Here is a 21,072-nt window from a genome sequence, read left to right on the forward strand (position 1 = left end):
TTATTTATTTTGAGAGAGATAGAAAACAAGCAGGGGAGAGACAGAGAGGGAGGGAGACAGAATCCCAAGCAGGCTCCATGCCGTCAGCGTAGAGCCCAATGCGGGGCTCAAACTTATGAACTATGAGATCGTGAGCTGAGCCAAAATCATGAGTTGGACACTTAAGCGACTGAGCCACTCAGGCATCCCCAAAATTAAGACTTTTTAAAGCAACCACATCAGAAGTTTTCTGGAATAGTCTTGGCAAAAAAGAAGCCTTGTAAATAATCCAGAAGATGGGGCCTATAGTCTTTTACATGTTGTTTTTGCTTTCTTGAGGGATGGTCATGGTATTGGAAAAACATATCCTTACCAGGTTTTTCCATGAGCCTGTGCAGTACCTAGAACCCCTTCCCCAAAGATACTGTCTTCATAGAACCATCCGGCTTCTGCTTTCTCCTAGTCTTGGTGGCTCATGTGTACTGAGCCTCCCAGATGTGCTTGGGCTTGAAAGACTGTGATAATTAGTGTGAATTAAGTAGAGACCAAGCTCACAGCCTAGAATATTATGCTCTTGTGTCGAGGCATCATTTCTGCCCCTTGTGTGAAGATAAACTGTCATCGGCTCTCACCCCTGGGTGAGTGTTCGGAAATAGCCCCGGCCCCTGAAGGCACTGTGGTGATTCCTATGCCATCCGGGCACGACAGGAGATTTTCAGGAGGGCATGGGTGGTGAGTGAGTGTCGGTGGGGAAGGTGGGCATTTTTTGGTGGGAGGGGACGTTTTCTGAGAAAGTTACATTGGAGAATTCACCATGGGAACTGTTTTTCCTAGTTTGCCGGTTTGCCTGTGGTTTCTAAAACCTAGCCCCTAATGTGCCATTACCTAAAAAGAGAGCAGTGGTCCCTGGTTAGGAAGAGGGTGGGAGGCCAAGGAGGTCCCTGCGGGCCCTCTTGAATGGGCGCTGAAGCCATGTACAAGGAGGTTCGTTTTGGCTGTGGTGTTTCATATCCTTGGCTCGCTGTGATGGTGGTGACATTTTCTTTCACCTGGAGCTGAAGTGCAGTGGCACAGAATAGACTTTGTCTGGAGGGATGGCTTTCCTATACATGCTATTTGACAGGGAGACATTGCTTCCCAAGGGCCTCTCTGCTGTGTGGCAGGTGCTCCTGACCCTGGAGAGCAAGGGTTGGGGATGGGGATGTTCCAGTGAATGCCTGTACACAGGGGAGTCGTGCAGAACCCAGTCATTTCACCATTTGTGGCTTTAAAAACCACCCTCCGACTACAACTGTAGTGATGGCAATACCGTATAATGCTCAAAAAGCTCTGGGTTTGGATTAAAATGGAACTGGGTTCAAATCCTGGCATTGTCATTATTTAGCTGCTTCACCTGCAAGCTTCATAATCTCTTATGTAAAACAGGAATAATGGTGTTTTACCCTCAAAATTATGGTGATTATTACAATGCGTTATCAGCTGCTTAGTGATTGGTGCCAAAATCCAGGTTCTCAGAATGTTTCTTGCTCTGAACTTAGTGGTCTTCGTTGTCAGTGCAAATCCAGATTCTATCTTGGTATTTAAAGTCTCACATGCTGTAGCTGGACTAAATTTTCACTGAGACCTTTCAGAGCCGCAGCAGAAACTCTTGCCTTGTAGCCTCACCCTTTCCCGTCCCTGGTATGCAGCACACCCACTCCCAAGTAGCCCAGCCAGGAATGAGCTCCTGGCCCATCTCTCTGCACAGCCAGGCCTGCCTCAAAGCAAGACCCCCTCGCCCAGTCTCCTTCATCAGGCCAGAATCCCCCAGAGCTGGTGATTTGTCATTGTATCCCCACCCTTGTCCTGTGTCCTTCACAAAATAGGCATTCAGTGAGTGAAGTCTTATTATTAATGTTAGTTTCCAGTGTGTCTTTTTGCTCATGAGCCACTAAGCAGATCCTCAATAAATAATCAGTCAATGAGGGGGCGCCTGGGTGGCTCAGTCAGTTGGGCGTCCCACTTCAGCTCAGGTCATGATCTCACGGCTCGTGAGTTTGAGCCCCGCGTCACGCTCTGTGCTGACAGCTCAGAGCCTGGAGCCTGCTTCTGCTTCTGCTTCTGTGTCTTCCTCTCTTTCTCTCCCTCCCCCGCTCACGCTGTCGCTCTCTGTCTCAAAAATAAACAATGAAAACAAAAATTAAAAAATAGTCAGTGAAAAACAGAAACTACCCCCCAACTGTCATCTCAGGGTCTGGTTTTATGTACACAAGATTTGCAAAAACAAAGCAAAAGATTATTTCCTCCCGTACGTTAGTGCTTTTATGTCAGATTGGTTTTACAAATTAAAAACCTTGCTTGCTTTGGATGTTCATGTTTAATTCAGTGTCTGAAAAATTGGTCTTCCTCCTGATTTGCATGCTGTATCTGGGACAGATCTCAGAAAACAGTCAACTCTGGAATCAGATTGACTCTCGTTAGAGAACAGGCCCAGATTACTGGGCCCCCATGTGTTTTTGTTGCAGACAATTAGACTTTCTATTTTTGTTTAAAGTTCTTCTAATTGCAAAAGCAAATTACTTTTTATGAAGAGTAAAACAGTAACAACTAGAATTTCAGTGCTACAGAAATGCCTGTATCATACAGTCTGATTCTTGGGACTTCAGAATATTTTTAATGTTTTCCGTGGAAATCACGAACTTCCATTTTTGTCTCCTTTAGTTGACCAGATATACCACCTGGCCTCTCCGGCCTCCCCTCCAAACTACATGTATAACCCCATCAAGACGCTGAAGACCAATACGATCGGGACGTTAAACATGCTAGGTAAGTTGTCCTTCCCTTATTTCGCAGCTGTTTTGGGGAATGTTGTAGGCAATCCCAGGCATAGGCCATCGACGTTCTGTTAGAGCTTGGTCTTAGACTTTAGACCCCCTCCTCACCCCTGGAGTGACTTTACGAGCCATCAGAGTTGTCATGGGGGACACCACCATCCTAGTAACCAGTCTGCACTGCCACAGTTGAATCCCCTGAGAGTGACCACCTGTCACTGTGACTGTGTGTGTGACTGTGACACCTTCCTTCACTTTACCCTGTGATACATGGTGTGTGTGCCTCTGAGCTGGAAGAGGCACTGGCGACTCTGATTCAAGGCCAGGTCGGTGCGGACTGCGCGCACGGGGGTTTCAGGAGTGCCCCTGGGAGGAGCAGAAAACCAGCCGACCTTATGGGGTTGTCCAAGCTGAGTGCCCAAGTCTAGGCTGAATTGCGGGATTCACCAAAGGGGGCCACGGGTGCGTGTTACAAACAACATGCCGTAGATTGGTAGCTGTGGATAATGCGTACCTATGAATGCTTGAAATCAAAGGCATCTCAAGTTTGACACAGGTTTCAAAAACTGGGAGTTTTGATTAGTTGCAAAGTGGGGAAAAAGGAACCACTTTTTAAAATGTCAAGTGAAAAATGGATTTAATTATGGTAACATTTAAGACAGCTTCTATAAATGGGTTTGGGAAATGCAGCACTAAATTGTAATTCGAGGGAAGCATGGAGACAAGGGACCGACAGGGATGCCGGAGACTGGTTTTCAGTCCTTGTAGACTAAACAGTTTGAGGGGTCCAGCTCTGCAAGAAATAGATGATTCATTCTCCTAGTGTAGAAGGGGCTTTGTTCCCTTTGTTACAACCCCTGCCCTGGTCACTAGACAGAACAGGGTCTCCCTTCTGCTCAGAGGTAAGACACTGGTAGAGCTGCCTGCTGCTCCCACCCCTCCCCACACTCCCTCTGCCGCCCCAGCCGCCTCCTTCGTACCCAAGTGAGATACAACAGAGGAGCCACCAATCATGTGATGTTTAAGAAGATAGCATCCATTGTGCAGTCACTGTGCCCAGGCACCGTCCTGTCTTTTGACAGGGAACTGTCCTGGAGAAGGCGATACATGGGCCCAGGCACCCGTGACACCAAGGAGGAAGGGAATGTTCCCAAAGGGAGGTGCCAGTGAAATGCTGTTAGAGTTCCAGGCAGAAGGGACTCGTGGGCCATGGGTGAGATTGGACCTGGAAGTCCTGAAGGAATGATAAACTCCTTTCAGGAATGACAGGGACAAAAGCTGAAGGTGGGGGATGGTCGCTCGGCCGCAAAGACTTAAGAGGGACTTCATATTCCAGACGGAAAGAGGTGCTGTCATTAATCGCTTTGCACTTGAGACAAGATGCAGTGAACCCCCCCTGGCCTCTTCCTGGTGGGGCCCTTCCCTCTCTGTGGCTCCCCACTTCTCTGGGCCCGTGCTCGGTTTCTTCAAGATGAGACCCCTTTGTCCAGTCTCTGCATAAACATCTGGGCACTAGAACAACACAGGTGGGGCTCCCCTGGCTCCCCGCCAAGGGGTCCTCACGATGATGGAGATGCTCTGGGTCCTGAGTGTATCCATGTCAGTGTCCTGCTTGGGATATTGTACTCTGGTTTTGCAGCCTTTTACTGTTGGGGGGAATTCAGTAGAGGCTATGCAGGGTCTCTCTCTGTTGACTTTGTATGACCACGTTTGACTCTACAGTTACCTCAAAAGTGTATTACAAAAAAAAAAAAAAAAAAAAAAAAAAAACATCCTGGGGTCCTTCCTTTTGAAACTGCTACTGATGCGTCTATGCAGTGATGTGGTACAGTGATCACTCGGCAGACTTCCGAGGGCTGAAATAGGAGTGAAAGAGACAGACCTGTGGTGTTGGTAGCCTTAGCCTATAAATTCCAGATCCTGCTACGTCCCTTTTTAGCATTTATTTGTTCCAGCATGTTGTGGCATTTGCGCAGATGATCTCCAGATCCTTCCTGTTTGGCAGCTCTGCTCTCTTGTTCTTGGGCGTCTTCATGGCTCCCTGCTTTCCTCCCCTGGGTGCTCCCACACCCACACCCCAGGACCCCTCATGCCAGGGCCCTTCTGTGTCACCTGGCTGCCTCCAGAAGTGCCCGCAGGCTGTGTGCGTACACCCAGCTCCCAGCCCCAGCACTTCACAGACACCGTGCTGGACCTCTGCCCCGTGGGCGGGCATGCGTGCAGCACTGGGTGTGTGGCACCCCCGGCCTGTCGATTTGGTGGCATCTGTCCACAAAGGCTCCATGGGGGAGTACGTTCGGGAGCCATTGGGTTAAGTGAAGGGCAATGGGCCTCTTTGGCACACAGCTGCTGTGAGCCTCTGATGAACATTGGGACTTTGTGAGTGCCTAGAGACTTTCCATACCTACCTGACTACCACCGAGCACAGTGTTCTAGTCCATTTTGCCTGCAAGGGGTCTGTGCAGGAAAGCGTTTAGAGCCCGACACAGGGATGTCATGACTTGTTTTGGAGAAGGGGCTGTTGCAGCCGAGCCTTGAAGGAGATGGTGGGGGGGGGGGGCGGTGTGGAGGGGCCCAGCCGGCGGGGGCTGGCTCCAGCACAGTCAGAATGCCAGGGGGCACGTCGAGGAAGTGGCAGGTGGGCCGCGTCACAGGGACGGTGGAAGGGAAGGTGCGTATGGCCTTGCCTTCTGCCTACTGGTGGTAACCCCGAACCCACACCTCACCAAACTAACAGATTCTCCATTTGGCCCTGCCTGCACCTACACCTACAAGTGTCCAACTAAATACTGTGCCTCTGAGGTTTCGTTTGTGTTCTTCTATTTTGGTTTTTTGTTTGTTTGCTTCAAGGTAGATACAATATGAGTGGATGGTGCACAGGGCACAGATGATCAGATACAATTAATACTAAAAAACTGCATCAACTGGCCACAAAAACATGCATGCGCTTCTGTAACTTCGTTTCCCTGAGGTTGTCAGCTTCTCTGATCGTATCTTTGCTTTCTGTAGGGCTGGCAAAACGAGTCGGCGCTCGCCTGCTCCTGGCCTCCACCTCGGAGGTGTATGGAGGTGAGTGGTGGGGCTCCCCCCGTAGTGCTTGCTCTGGGCCCATGGGACTGTCTCAGGTGAAGGAAGGAATCAAAAATGAGTGCAGGATTCCGTGTGTAAGACGGCCCAGCCCACTCTCCCTGCTTGTGCACGAGCCAGCAGCGAGGCCACCTGTCAGCCACCCGTGGTCTGCTCTCGGAAAAGCACGAACCCCTTTTCCTCCCGCCGAAGAACACCCTTGGACGACTGCTTCATGTCATCTTGCGCAGGAGGCCCCGCCATTTACAAAGCCACAGAGGGGTGTTTCCCATTCGGCTCTGAAAGGACCCCAGAAATCACGCAGTAGGGATTTTTTGGCCAGGTTAGCTGGAGCACGTTATTCTTCAGTATGAGCAGTGGGTGCTGTGAGCCTGACCCACCAAGAGCTCAGGGGTTGGCTTTTGCTTGCTTGGCAAAGAGATATGTACTGATTGCCTCACCTGTTGTATAACGACTTCTGGAAGAACCTTAAGTAGGGAATGCCAGAAAACCACGAGCCTGTTTTGCCAACCTGCAGAACTTTACCTCCCCTCCAGGCCCATTAAGCCAGCCTGGGTTAGGAGCAGGATGAGGGGTGCAGGTTCAACCCCAAACCAACGGGTGCAGGGTTGTGGAGGACGGCATTGTTGAAGCAGCAGAAGCTAGACCCTGACGTGCAACTTATCTACTTCACATTACTGTTTTGGACAGAGAAATGAAGTGAAGGGGCAAAACAGGAAGAGATGTTTGTTTTGTTTTTTTTCTTTTTAAATAAGGGAACTGATTGAAAAAAAAATCTAGAAAAAGAGAAGTTCTACTAAATGCAGTTCTATTCTTTGTAATCCCTGTGAAAATGAAATCTTGGCAGTTAAAAGCATCCACCCCCTACCTGTTCCCCTCATTGCTTTTAGAACAGACAGCTAAGTGGGTTTGCATTCCGCCTCCCTGTTGCTTTCCATAGCAAGACTTCACAAGGGGTCAGTTTCCCTTTATAAGTCATTGGATGATTCCCCTTCTCTTCCTCTGATGAGCTTTATATATCACAGTTGAGAGGGCTGAATTTTTTTTTTTTTTTAATTTGGTGAGAGAGCATGCAGGAGAGGGTCAGAGAGAGAGGGGGAGAGAGAGAATACCAAGGAGGCTCCACACTGTCAGCGCAGCATCTGACGCGGGGCTTTATTCCATGAACCGTGAGATCATCACCTAAGCAAGATCGAGAGTAGGACACTTAACCAACTGAGCCACCCACATGCACCTCAAAGGGCTGAATCTTTTTAAATGTCTCAGATATAAAGGTATTCCTCATATTGGCCAAAAGGGCACAGTGACATCTTTTCCCTGTCCAGCCTTCTTCCTCCTCTCACTTCATTTATTATCTGCACATTTGATGACAGTTTGTCATCAGTTTTTAGGGTTCTAAGTAACATCAGGGTGTAACTGGTCTGCTCTGATGTTTGAATAGTGCAGGAAACTGGCATTTTGTGGAGTGGGTGCTTAGTGTGTTAGCCTCACAAAATGCTGAGAAGGGGAGACTAATTGGAAATCAATTATGACTCTAGACCTTTACTTTTATCACAGAGAGTGGGCACTTTTAAAGTGGTGTCTTGAACCTTGGGCACCCTGGACACTTCAGCCCAGGGTGCCAATTGAGGGACAGATGCATGCGTGTGCCTGGTCTTCTTTCTTACCATTTGCCAAATTTATGATGGTCTCTTTGGAGTCTAGCTTGCCTGGCCCTTGTCAGAAATTCCCAGAAAAGGCCTAATGTCAATCATCTGTTAACATCTGTGTGAAATTAAGTTGCTGGTTTTCTTCTCTCAGGGGGTATTTGCCATAGACCTCTTCTCTCATCCTGTAGTAGAAACATGCCCCCTTCTTAAGAGAATTTTAAACCACAGCACTGGATAGAGAGGTCTGAACCTGCCCCTGGATTCGGCCACACTGCAGGGGTGGGGGGCACCAGTCTCCGAGGGGGGCCGGCCGACTCGGGCACCTGTGTATTCGTGACTCTGTATCCATGAGCTGCAGTCAGATTTTGGCTATAAGATAAGCACGAGATGAATTTATAACACAGAGCTCCTGTACACTGTCCAGGTTTCTTGGCTATGGCTGTATAAAATTCCTAGTGTGCCATATAAATTAGGTATCCACATTCCCAAAATACACTTGTGTTAAAAAAGAATTTGTTACTAGGTTTCTTTAAATGGTCTGTGCCTTTGGCACATCTTAAAATGTGATTGATTTACACACCAGAGAAACAAAAGTTGGGAAATATAAAATGTGTGCTAAGGGAACAAGCGGTCATTTGCCTTAGGGACGCTCCGTCCTTCCACCTACACAGACCAGGGTACTAATGTCTCATTGAGGCTCTCGAGTTTGTTCTAGGGTTGTTGGCACGTGGGGAAGTCCTTGTGTTCCACAGAGGTGCTCCTGAAGTTATTTCAAGAAGTACAGGCTTTGCTGTAATTACATATTTTATAAATATAAAGTTGAACCATACATCCCTTCACGTAGATTACATTTAATTATAGCTTGTATAATTAAGTGTTAAGAACAGTTTACGGGAGAGGGGCTTGCAGTTGAGAGAACCCTGGTCTTTTACTTTATTTCTTCCCCTGTAAAAGTACTGTCCAGCCTGTCCCACTGGAACTTAGAGAATGGGCAGTGCAACATTGATCAGGGTCTCTCCATTTGTAAATGTTTACCCTGGTCTTTCTAGAGCAGTCTCTTGCATCGTAAATATTCATTGTTCACGATGCATACAAGCTTGATGAACACATGGTCTCACTTTCCTGCACTCACAGATCCTGAAGTCCACCCTCAGAGTGAAGATTACTGGGGCCACGTGAATCCAATAGGACCCCGAGCCTGCTACGATGAAGGGAAGCGCGTTGCCGAGACCATGTGCTATGCCTACATGAAGCAGGTATCGAACCGCATCCTGGGGGGCTTGGGGTGTAGACACATGGAGCACCTGTCCTGTCAAATGCAAAGCACCATACAGGAATGAAACGCCGTGATTAAGTGGCTACTGGGAGAGTTTAGTTTCCCACTACTGTAAATTAATAGTATTATCAGCAGCTTTTCCCGTGTATGTCCGTTTTAAAAAACAGTTTCCTGGAGATACATTCTTTGGTTTGGAATGCTGTTACATGACTATGAATGGTACATTTCTTTATTGCCTAATTGCCCATCAGCAGTTAGTAAGTGCCTGTGTTTTCCTGAAGCCTTCAAATTAGTGAAGTTTATTTTTGTTGTTGTTTACTTTTCTTCTGAGTTATTTAATAGGTCTACAAATGAATTTATTATTGCTTTAATTTGAACTTCCTTAGGAATTGTTGTTTATATTTATTTCATACTGTTTCCTGCCTTCTTAATTATTCATTGCTCTACTGGAGGTTTCTCCCATGAATGGTGTCATGGGGCAGATCTGGTCACCCACATGGTGTAGCCAAAAGAGCCCACTGACCAAGAGGTGGAGGGCCTCGGTTCCCACCCCAGCTCTGCCTCCAGGCAAGGACCCAGAGTAGTCCATCCTTTCCTTGGTCACTGTCCCTGAGCTTGGACCAGCTTTCTGAGGTCCCCCCAGACATGCCCTCTAGTAGAGGGAGGGATATGGGCATAAATCATTGTGGACTGCAGTCAGATGGTGTGGCCCATACTCCTAGGACTTAGAGACTTGATTGCCTGTCCCTGGGAGCAGCAGGCGACCTTAGATGGCAGTGCACGTTGCATGAGGGGAGAGGCATTGTCAGTGTGCCCGGCGCTGAGTGTCCCTGAGCATCTTTCTTTTTTTCAGAGGAGAGTTGTCAGGAGGGGTTTTTTCCCTTATATTTTTAGTGAAATACCAACATTAAAAACCTATAAAATAACCTCTGTCTATGTGGGCATTTATTTATTCTGTCTTTTTTCTCAGCCAGAAGCAAAACTAATTGCTTTCTAAGCTACTTTGGGCAATCGGCTTGTATTATCCATTTATTTTAAGAAACATTAATCAGTGGATGCCTGGGTGGCTCAGTCTTCAGAAGCGTCAGACTTTGGCTCAGGTCATGATCTCAACAGTTTGTGAGTTCAAGCCCTGCACTGGGCTCTGTTCTATCGGATCTTCTGTCTCCCCCTGTCTCTGCCCCTCCCCTGCTCATGCTCTCTCTCTCAAAAATAAATAAACATTAAAAAAATTATTTTAAAAAAGGAGAAGCATTAATCAGTTATAGAAAGGGCATAACTTTCTCATTCTTGAGTCCAGAATACCTTGACCCCACAATTTAAGATTGCCTCCCGGGGCATCTGGGTGGCTAAGTCAGTTAAGTGTCCGACTTCGGCTCAGGTCATGATCTCGCAGTCTGTGAGTTTGAGCCCCACATCGGGCTCTGTGCTGACAGCTCAGAGCCTGGAGTCTTTCAGATTCTGTGTCTCCCTCTCTCTCTGCCCCTCCCCTGCTCTCACTCTGGCTCTCTCTCTCGCAAAAATAAATAAATATTAAAATAAAATGTACATAAGATGGCCTCCCAGGTACAGAGAACAATGTCTGGATGTGTTGGTACTTGAGAAAACTAACCTGTGTTCTTAAGGGGCACGTGTTGCGATTTTATTGTATAAAGAGTTTGAAGACTTGTGTTTCTCAACTGTTTTCTTTTGCTTTCATTCTTGTGGTGTTTCTTAGTGAATTTTTAGATAGGTTAAAGCTGGTGGGCAAATAGGTCATTTTAATTGAACTTTTATTCAGTGAGTCTAAGGAGTGTCTATAGGGAATAGCTATCTCCTCAAGGTATGAGCTCATGGTAATTGTGATAGTAATAATATAGCCAGCATTTATTGAGCACCGACTGTATGCCAGGAACTGTGATACACATCCACACACTAGCTAGGGTACTCATTTCAAAAACACAAACTACCATTGCATCCGATTCATCTGGCTCATGATATCGGGAATGTAGCATCTAGATAAATCTGGATCTGTCAGCATTTATGTTTCTGCTCACGGAGGTCTTGGGAGGTTAATGGCACAAGTAGCATTACTCTGAAAACTGTAAACTCATGTTCCCATTAGAAGCCCCTTGTGTGTACAGTTGGTCTGTGCCTAAGTGTCCCTGATAAGAGCCCTGTCAAGAGGGTGTCCCTGCATTGCAGGGGCTGTCCTGGTGAAGGACAGTCCCTCACTTGAATGATGCCTTTACTGTGGAATGTCTGGGATGTGCTTCACACACCGAAGGCCCCAGCAGACGAGTGTTGTGTGGATGGAAGAGTCACATCCATGGTCAAGTTAATCGTGTGCTTCTCACTGGAACACCAGGGGCTCTACCTGTGGGAACTATGTCCTGGTACTAGGTCTCAGAACGCCTTGTAGAAGAAAGGCTCTGTGCTTTTGAGAAGCTTGGGGTCTCGGCTGACAGCACCTAGTGGCCTGTAGACTTGTCCAGACTCATCACATTGTTTGGCACACCTGTCCAAGGACTCGTGTTGGGTGAGTGTTACAGTCACTGTCATCTGGAAATAGCACATGCCCCTTGTGGCCAGTTGGGACTCGTAAGCAGATGTGATGCACTTCCGCCGTAGCACTGCTCCTGCTCCTGTGGGGTAGCCATTAGGTCAGGGAGTGGCCGTGCCTCTGGGTGGCAAGGTCATGTCTGGTTCTGGTGGCCGCACAGCAGACAAGTAGAGGTCATGCCTCTTGATGTGTGGACAGCACAGCCAAGGGCCATGCACTGGGGCAGAGGTCACTGGCCTTGCCCGAGTTCTGAGAGGCCTGTGAAGAAGGCACAGCATGGGCTTCCCACCTTCACCCCACTACTATTTGCCTTACAAATAACTCTGCTTCCTTGCAGGGAGAGCCATGGGTCCACAACTGGGCCCCCTACGGGTTCTCTCTCCCTCCTTAGTCTGAATCCATGCTGAGGAGGAGGAGAGAAACATTGGTGCATTTCCTGCAGTCGAAAAGTGTTTTGTGTTGCTGCTCTGGCAGGATGCAGGGCCAGGAATAGAAAATAAGAAAACACAGATGAGCAGGAAGGAAGAAAAATTGTTACCCGTAATCCCATCCAGAGATAAAAATAAGGACAAAACAAATAAACGCCGCCATGTGAAGACTGTGAAGGATGTAAACGTTTAGGACCCAAGTAAAATCTTTTACTCGGGATTATTATATTAGCTCTGAGAAAGAGTAGGTCGGACACTTCCTGTCCATATGGGGTTGGCTCCTCTGGGTGTGGCCTGGTCTGAGGGAGTCAGTGTTGGCCCCTCCGGGTGTGGCCTGGTCTGGGGCAAATCAGACCATCTTTGGGGTTCTCACTCCCAAGTGACTGATTTTCAGAACTCTGACTTTGCTGCTGCTTGTGCTTCCTTAGTGGATGTAGCCCTTGTGGACCCTAAGTGCTCAGTTCAGTGCCCCGCAGTTCTGGAGGTGCTGCCCTGCAGGCCTGTTCTGGGTGGCGCAGAGGAGCCGGACCCTGTGGGCTGTGAGGGCCTGCGGTGTGCTGGCCTCTGTTAGGGCTCAGTCTGTAGGGCTTAGTCTGTTTAATATCCCCTCATTCTCATGATGCCTTTGAAGTAGGGGTGGGTGGCCCATTTTCCAGATGGGAAGGTGGGCTACAAAACTTGTTCTTAGCTCCCTCGCCTGTAAGTGGAGTCAGGACCCACACTGGCGGCAGCGCGTGCTCCTTGGCCCTTTCCTGGTGGTCCCGGTGGGGCATCGTGGGTGAGGAAGCTTGGCTGGGCAAGAGAAGGTGCAGCTCTGAGTCCCGGGCGTCGGCGCTGCCCTGAAGCACACGCACTCAGTGAGGACACCTGGGCCGGCAGTCCACACGGCATTGCTCTGGAATGACCAGCCGCTGATAGAGCGGTGAGGTTAACCACCAAGGAACTGTGCCAGTTTATAGTTATAAATTCAGCCTTTCAAGATAGCAAGATACATTCAAAGCTTCAGGTGTACGATTTACGCTGTCTGGAAACAGATGAAAAAAGAATGACCAGAGAGAAGGATAAACCATCATCCTTTGGCATATTTTTACTTAGTTATTTCAATAACTTAAACTCTTTTTTTTTTTTTTTTACATGACACATCTCTTCTGAAGTGTCAGTTGTCACTTCATTGGGAAGACCCCATATGGTATGTGGTTGTATCTTACTCTGAATAAATCCAATAGATAAGGATGGAGAATATAATCAAGATGAAAAGAGGCATGAATAATCTTGGTCTAAAGATTTTAGAGATCTTTTTCTAAAGATCTAAAGGACGATTTTCCCTTTTCCAAAAGATTCTCAGAATCCTGAGTTTGTTTTCATGTATGGAAATATGCTAACATATTCTAAATAGAACCTGACTTCCCAGAAAAATCTATCACACGTACACGTTTCAGGACACATCCTTTACAGAAGGAGAAGCTCCCGTGAGTCTTCTTCCAGGGGGTGGAATGAGATGGAACCCAAACAGGATCGTCACCTTTACAAAAACATGTGAAAGGCAAAAATAGCATTCAGGGTTGGTTTTTCATCGAGCCGTTACAGAGGCTGTGAGCCCTCCCCCCACCCCCCCACCCTCCCCGAGCGCCTTACCCAGAAGCCACACACAGCATCTCAGCATCGCGCCAGGTGCCAGAGCCTTGACCTGTGTCCGGGACCATCTGGGCTTTGTCTCGGTTTATTCTGTTCATGTTAGCAAGGTGTGTCCTTGGGTATCAGAAAAGGCAAAGAGAGGTTACTTTTGGAGTCCGGGAACGCTCAAAAATTTTCCCATATAAATTCATGGTAATTGCTTCTTTGTTTTATGTCATCCCAGCTTATGAAGGGTTTCATAGAAACACTCTACTTCTGGATCCCAGGGGAAACCTGTCCTTTGAACTTGTCAGGGAGGAATTAAGGTCTGCGTTCTTTGTGCACATGGATGAATCTGGGGACTTCAAATGTGGGGACTTGTCCACTCGCTGTGGTCAGTGGTTGGTGTGCAGTTGAGCTCATGGCCCCACGTGAGTCTGACTCTCTGGGGTCTGTGGCCCACCTACAGGACTGGGTCTGCAAAACAAGCCACCATTCATAAAACCATAGATTGGCCAAGCAGAAAGACTGAAAACTCAGAAATCATCGAGTCCAGTGGCCTTTTGGGTTTTGTTTTATTTTGTGACATCAGGGTACTTTTTTGTTTTAATTTTTTTTAATATTTATTTATTCTTGAGAGAGAGAGACACACACACACAGAATGTGAGCAGGGGAAGGGCAGAAAGAGAGGGAGACACAGAATCCGAAGCAGGCTCCAGGCTCTGAGCTGTCAGCACAGAGTCTGACGTGGGGCTTGAACTCATGAACTGTGAGATCATGACCTGAGCTGAAGCCGGACACTTAACCGACTGAGCCACTGAGGCACCCCAGGGTACTTTTAAAAAATTACATAGTTGGTATATATGTTTTAGTTTGAAAAATATATATTCAGCAAGCAGCTTATAAGTCAAATGTTTGAAGGTAGTATTCACCCGTAGGGGTCAAGACTCGTGGCCTGGAGTTGTCCAGTGCCAGCCTTGTCCTGTCTCCTGGCTCCATGGCTTACTCGCTGAGCACCTGGCCCTCCACACCCCACAAGTCCCAGCCGGAAACTGGCAGAGTAGTACTTACCCCTCCTGGCTTCACCATGCGCTGCACAGCAAACACTCTGGGCTGATTGTTAAGACCAAAGCAGGGCTGTTGAGAGTGATTGCCAGGCAGACACGTAGCTAGCGGCCCCTGACCTTGTGTGTCCTCCTCCCTCCGCCACCACTGAGAGCGAATTGGAACTTTTTAGCACTTTGGAGAACCCTGCACGGCAAGACTGCTCTGTGTTCTGTAACGGCCTGCAGACCTCATCAGGATGCATTTAGGAGAGGTCGTAGGGGAATTACCCAGGTCACTGTTCAGGGCCTCATGATCCTATTGCTCTTGGGACGTGAGTGCACTTCTCCCAGCGGTGTCAGGAGGATTATGGAAGCATCACAGAGTCAGGCCCGTCGTATCCAGGAGCATTTCTTATTTCTTCTGTCCCCATCCCTGCCTTCCGAGCAGGCTGCCCACAACCACGGAGCGGGTGGCAGATGGTCAGCTCTTGGTCGGCACCTGCTCTCTCAAAGCAGGGCTTCTGTGTTCTGTCCTCCGGCACCTGCCATCAGCGAAGACAGTGACTGTGATCATGCTGTGTTGTTCACTGGCTGGCGACAGTAGTTGCCAAGCAATGATTGCATTTTAAAAGAGAGCGTTTGAGGGAGAGCTCATTTAATCCCTGCTGGCAGCATTTCTGTCCTCTGGAGATATTTGGGGAGGGAGGAGTCTTTGTTCCCTCACTGTATCTCTTGAGTTACCACTGGTTGATCAGTCAGGCCTGCCTACCAAACCCTTCACCCTTCTTGGGCCCTAGAAATAGGGGAAGAGACCTTCTGATGCCAACTTACCATCTGGGGTTGTGTATTACTGCAGTCTGGCCACGGTTTCCAAAGCCCAGTTATCAAAGCAAGCCACGTGTTCTTTACCTACGTGTGCTTACATATGCTCACTCGGGTGGCACCCCAAGCATTGTCTTCTCTTAGGTTTCCACTGGTTTTGTGTTGCTGTGTCTCAAACTTAGAGGAGTCGCCCTAATGCTTGATAAAAAGCTTCCTGATGCTCGGAGTCCTAAGTGAACGACTCCTGATCCCCACCCAGGACAAAACCACGGACACAGTGAAACCCAGCCATTCTGAAAGACTCGGCAGTTCCTTTTCCGGGTTGCTGGTGTGTGTGTGCACGCACGCGTGTGCGTGTGCAGAGATCGTGCAACATGCCATGGTGGAAAGTCACGCACCAGCGCGGTAGTCACCACGACTCTGTCCCTGGCAGACGGAAGGTTGAATATGAATTAGGAGTTTGTGCATGCGTTTGCTCATTGGTCCTTCAGAGGAGGGTCTCCCCGAAGAGGCATTGCAGCCTGTAGGCACCTTCTGGGGTTTCATCCAGGGAAGTAGGCTTTGTGTCAGACACTGGCCCTTTCCTCAGGTGTGAGACGGGGAGTAATTATACCTTCCTCCAAGGTGCGTATGTGTCCACCCACCAAGCTGCCACCATAAGCAGCCGTGTCAGTATCTGTTGACTGTCCACCCTGTCATGCAAGGGCCCTGCAGGATAGCAGGGGAGGAGGGCTGTTAGACTGTGCGTGCAGAATGGGGGTGGCCTTTGTGTCCTGAGGAGGCAGTATGCAAACTCCAGAGCCACTGCACGATAGGAGAGCGGGTCTTATGTTGCATGAGCCTTGGGTTTATGTTGATTTCATTTGAGAGCTATGGATTTCATGTTTCAGAGCTCGAATTCTCGGAAAGGTGAGGTGGCTATCCTGGCAACCACACCTATCCAGAGGCATTGTCCTATAGCACCTAAGTTTATAACCCAAATGGGAAAACCATAAAAACAGGCTCCTTTACATCCTGGTCAGTTCGTGTCTTCAGAACACGGCTTTTATAAGGCCTTGTTCTGGAAGGTTGTTCCAGGGGATAAAGTTCAGAGGATGAAAGCATCTGATTTGTTGCAAACCTTGTATAGGCCACGAGCTTCCCCCTGCTGGGCACGTGGGTTTGGCTCTTGTAAATTTGCTGAGGCTTTTCCAGTCTTTTTCTAGAATAATGTCATATTCATCCACTTCTGATCTTTCCTCATCTTAACAATTAAATGCAAGTGGCTACTTTTCGAGTTCTTTTCTACTGAGGTCAACATCTCTGCTTCTTTCTCCCCCTCACCCCATCTTGGAAATATTTTCTGGTTAGTTCAGTACAGAAAAGAATGATTTATTCATGGACCTAGAATTAGAGCTCATACCTTAATCCTAAAACTCTGAGTAGCTCATGTGAACATTATAATGTATTGCTGGGAGGCCCTAGCAAAAATGTAGCCTTCTGGTTTCTAGAAGTGAGCTGTTTGCTGGATCCATGCTTCCCAGCAGTTTCACATCTTGGTGCCCATAAAATTGCTAATGTTTGTCTAGCAACTGGGACAGAGATAAGGCTGCCGTGAGCAGAGGTGGCCAGCCAGGTGGTTCCAGCCACAGGGAGACCTCATGGACCCTTGGGACACTGTAGCTCATCACCTCTCAGTCATCCCAGTGGTGGTGAAGTCTGTGCATAATCAGCCCGGTTAGCTGAGGGTCCATTGGCTCCTAGCCTGTGCCAGATCTGAGGCAGTAGAATTAGAAAAGATAAGAACTTTCTGGTCAAGTAAACACAATAGCAACTACTGCTTTTGGCTGCCAGGCCCGTGCCAAGCGTTATGCAGGACCGGCTTCCTTTTTATGATCCCCCTGTGAGGTACGTACTGTTCCTCTCCAAAGAATAGTGCAGCTCAGTGAGAACAAGTGGAGTTGGAGGGCACATGAGCCCCTGGGCCTCACGCTGCCATCCTGCCTGTCCTCAGACGCCTGGAAAATACGTGTCTGTAGTCTAATGGGTGAAACAAATTAGAGACACAGATGCTGTGGAAGTCCACTAATTCAGGGTGTAATGCAAACATTTAACTTTTTTTTGAGAGAGACCGAGAGCACACATGAGCACATGCACAGGGGAGGGCCAGAGGGAAAATCTCAAGCAGGCTGCGCACGCAGCACAGAGCCTGATATGGGGCTCCATCTACTGACCGTGAGAGCATGACCTGAGCAGAAATCAAGAGTCGGACACTTAAACAACTGAGCCCCTCAGGCGCCCCAAAACATTTAACTTTTTGATTCATGAAAAAGTAGCCTGTGAAATTAAGAATTGCGTGAGATAGTTTAGAGAAGCCTTTTGGGGTTTAAAAATGTACTTTCCTGGGGGCACCCGGGTGGCTCAGTTGGTTAAGCATCTGACTTCGGCTCAGGTAATGATCTCACTGCTCGTGAGTTCGAGCCCTGCATCAGACTCTGTGCTGACAGCTCAGAGCCTGGAGCCTGCTTCAGATTCTGTGTCTCCCTCTCTCCGTGCCCCTCCCCCATTCATTCATATTCCCTCCCTCCCTCCCTCCCTCCCTCTCTCTCTCTCTCTCTCTCAAAAGTCAATAAAACCATTAAAAAAAAACTTTCCTGATTATAGATTTGAAAATATACTTTTCTTGATCACAAAAGTACTACATATTTCCCATGATTATAGCAGCACTATCAACAATAGCCAAAGTATGGAAAGAGCCCAAATGTCCGTTGATGGATGAATGGTTTAAAAAATGCGGTATATTATAGACAACGGAGTATTACTCGGCAATTAAAAAGAATGAAATCTTGCCATTTGCAACTACGTGGATGGAACTGGAGGGTATTATGCTAAGTAAAATTAATCAGAGAAAGACAAAAATCATATGACTTCACTCATATGAGGACTTTAAGAGACAAAACAGTTGAACGTAAGGGAAGGGAAACAAAAATAATATAAAAACAGGGAGGGGAACAAAACAGAAGAGACTCATAAATATGGAGAACAAACTGAGGGTTATGAGAAGGGTTGTGGGGGGGGGGATGGGCTAAATGGGTAAGGGGCATTAAGGAATCTACTCATGAAATCATTGTTTCACATATGTAACTAATTTGGATGTACGTTTTAAAAAATAAAAAATAAAATTAAAAAAATTTATCTTACTATAAAAAAGAAGTAATACATATTTATTGGAACAAAAATAGATTTAAAAAACACGTAGAAGAAAGTGAGCACCTGTAATCCGACCATGTAGAGACAGCCATTTTAAATAATGTTGGCATGTATCTTTCCAGGTCTTTTAGATACCAACCTACAGGGGGTGCCAGATTGTCTTTAGGTTTTCACTAAAACAAGTTTTCCAGTGGACCAGATTGGGAGTGTAAGACAGCGTGGCTCTTCAAAAGAATACCCGTATGTCCCTTCTTTTCCAGGATAAAGTATTTGCTTGTTTTTCTTCAAATCAGCTATTAAACATTCATTGACATTTAAATCACTATTGACTAGTAAACCTGCAGGAAATACTGTGTGAAGAAGATTATAAAGGACTATGCATGGCATGGTCCTATTTGGGAAATAGATATTTATTTGCTGGGAAAAAATTTTTCTCCAAACGTGTTTTCCCCTTGTACTGTTTAGCTACCTCTCAGGTTTTCTGGCAGAGGGTTGATGCCAGTGGCCTGATAGTGGGATTGGGGACACATTTGAGTTTGGTATAACTGTGTGCAGTCCTCATATTTGTTAACGAATGCATCATGTAGACTGAACCAGAAAACCACCCTCATCTGGGAGCAAAAAGCCAGACATTTTCAGACTTCCTTTATGGGCCGGGCACCAGAAACACAAAGTGAACTGCATCTCACGTCCTCTTCTGCTGTTCCAGGAAGGCGTGGAAGTGCGGGTGGCCAGGATCTTCAACACCTTTGGGCCACGCATGCACATGAACGACGGCCGGGTCGTCAGCAACTTCATCCTGCAGGCGCTACAGGGCGAGCCGCTCACGGTTTGTGCGGGCCTCGGGTGGGGGCAGAAAAAGTTGGCAGTCTGCCAGCAAGTGACAAAGGAGCAGTGCCTCTTGGTTCAGGGAATAATTTTCCCGCAGTTGTCCCTTTGCACGGGGCACATCCTGCTGCCCTTAGTGACGAGGAGGGAAGGCGCGGGGCTAGAACCCGGAAGAGAAGCAGCAGAACCTGGTGGGCTTGTTCTCCAGGCGCACAGATAGTCTAGTGTGCGGGCTACAGCCTGGTCCATGCTGCTTGGGTCCATGCTGCTCGGTATGTCTGGCCGCACCAGCCTGCCAGCAACCACCTTTCTGGACACTGTTCTGGCCCTCCAGCTGTAGCCAGGGCTGTGTGTGTCCTCAGTGACCCTCAGATTGCTAAGTGAGGTGTCTGGGGCAAGTCTTGGCAGTTGTCATGGTGACGCCCATATGCCCTCTGCTGGTTGCACTCAACCTGGGAGGCTTCAGGACCCTGGTGGTTTGGGGTCAGTGGTTCAAGCGTAGAGTACAGGTGAGCACCAGCCGCCTGATGCCCTCAGATACCCCTGTGGCGTCAGGATGGGTAGCTCATCTCCACCACCCCCTGTCGCCTCCTCGGGGAGGAGTGGCTCTCGCCTGCTCTGTGTGGGGTTTGCTGATTCAGTTCAGATGGTTTTCTTTGGTTTTGCTCAATCCTCAGTTCTCTCTTCCTCTCCTCTTCCTGCTCCTCTGCCCTCCTGCCTCCTTCATCCTCCTCCTCCTCCTCCTCCTCCTCCTCCTCCTGCTGTCTTCCTCACATCTTCCAGCCCTGTAGCCTCTGCGTCCTTTCAGGCTCAGTGTTTGGTGGACATCCAGGGTAGATAAGGGTCTGGTTACTCTGAAAACTGCAGGACGGTTTGCTTATCAGCTGAGTGGATTCCGGAGGGAACGTTACAGCTCTGTGTACATACGTATCCATCCATCTGTCTCTCAGTAGAGTAAATTTACCGTCTCCTATTCAGTGATGTTTGCATCCATTAAGTCACTCAGTGCTCACGACAGATGTGGGGGACGCAGATTCTATTAGCCTGTTGTCCAGATGGGGAGACTGAAGCTCCATTAAGTCACTCAGTGCTCACGACAGATGTATGGGGCGCAGGTTCTATTAGCCCACTGTCCAGCTGGGAAGACTGAATCATGGAGGTTAGAGGAATTGCCCAAGCTTATGTGGCCGGACAGCGGCTGCCAGTCGGAGCCGGAGCCTCTGCTCTCGATCACTGTTCCCTGTGGTGCTCCTATTTCTTCTTGGCTAGGTTGGCTACACCACTGCCTATTCAGAACAAAATGCTGAGCCTGTTACAAGATGATGTGCCCCCTGATCCAGGGCAAGACACATGTTGTGGGTGACTTTCCTGCACACATGCGGGAGAGAGGTGAATCCAAACCCTTTCTCAGGGTGCCACACACCTGCTCCCCCCTCCCACTTACCAGCTGCTGGCTCCAAGCCTCGGGGCCTGCAGATGGCCACGCCGTGGACACCCTGGCTCCTCTCCTTCTTACTCCATTGGCACAGCCTGGTGGTCTTGCCATAGAGAGATTCAGAATCCAGCCCCGTCTACCTCTTCTGTCACTGCCCCTGGCCCTCATGCCACACACTCCCAGTTTATTGCCCTGGCCTTCCAGCCGCTCATTCTCCCTGTCAGGGGCTCTCTGCCCAGCAGCCAGGGGATCCTTTAAAGATAAGTAGAAGCTCGAGAGCTTTCACCTGCTGAGAGCGTGATTCACGGGCCTCCCTGCATACCCCAGCTTTTTGCCCCGCTGCTCTGCAACCCCAGCTTTTTGCTTC

At 48.3% G+C, this 21,072-nt stretch overlaps 1 protein-coding gene across 6 annotated transcripts in view; it reads left to right on the forward strand.

Annotated features, from left to right (window-relative positions):
- UXS1 (UDP-glucuronate decarboxylase 1) overlaps positions 1–21,072 on the forward strand; it is a 95,450-nt gene that overhangs the window by 59,384 nt on the left and 14,994 nt on the right. For all 6 annotated transcript variants that reach the window (XM_049651236.1, XM_049651237.1, XM_049651238.1 and 3 more), the window contains 4 exons: positions 2,680–2,784; positions 5,799–5,858; positions 8,660–8,781; positions 19,152–19,271. In XM_049651236.1, coding sequence (XP_049507193.1) covers positions 2,680–2,784; positions 5,799–5,858; positions 8,660–8,781; positions 19,152–19,271 — 407 coding nt within the window. The remainder of the gene's footprint in view (positions 1–2,679; positions 2,785–5,798; positions 5,859–8,659; positions 8,782–19,151; positions 19,272–21,072) is intronic.

This window comes from Panthera uncia (assembly GCF_023721935.1).
Source record: "Panthera uncia isolate 11264 chromosome A3 unlocalized genomic scaffold, Puncia_PCG_1.0 HiC_scaffold_11, whole genome shotgun sequence".
Lineage (NCBI taxonomy): Eukaryota > Metazoa > Chordata > Mammalia > Carnivora > Felidae > Panthera > Panthera uncia.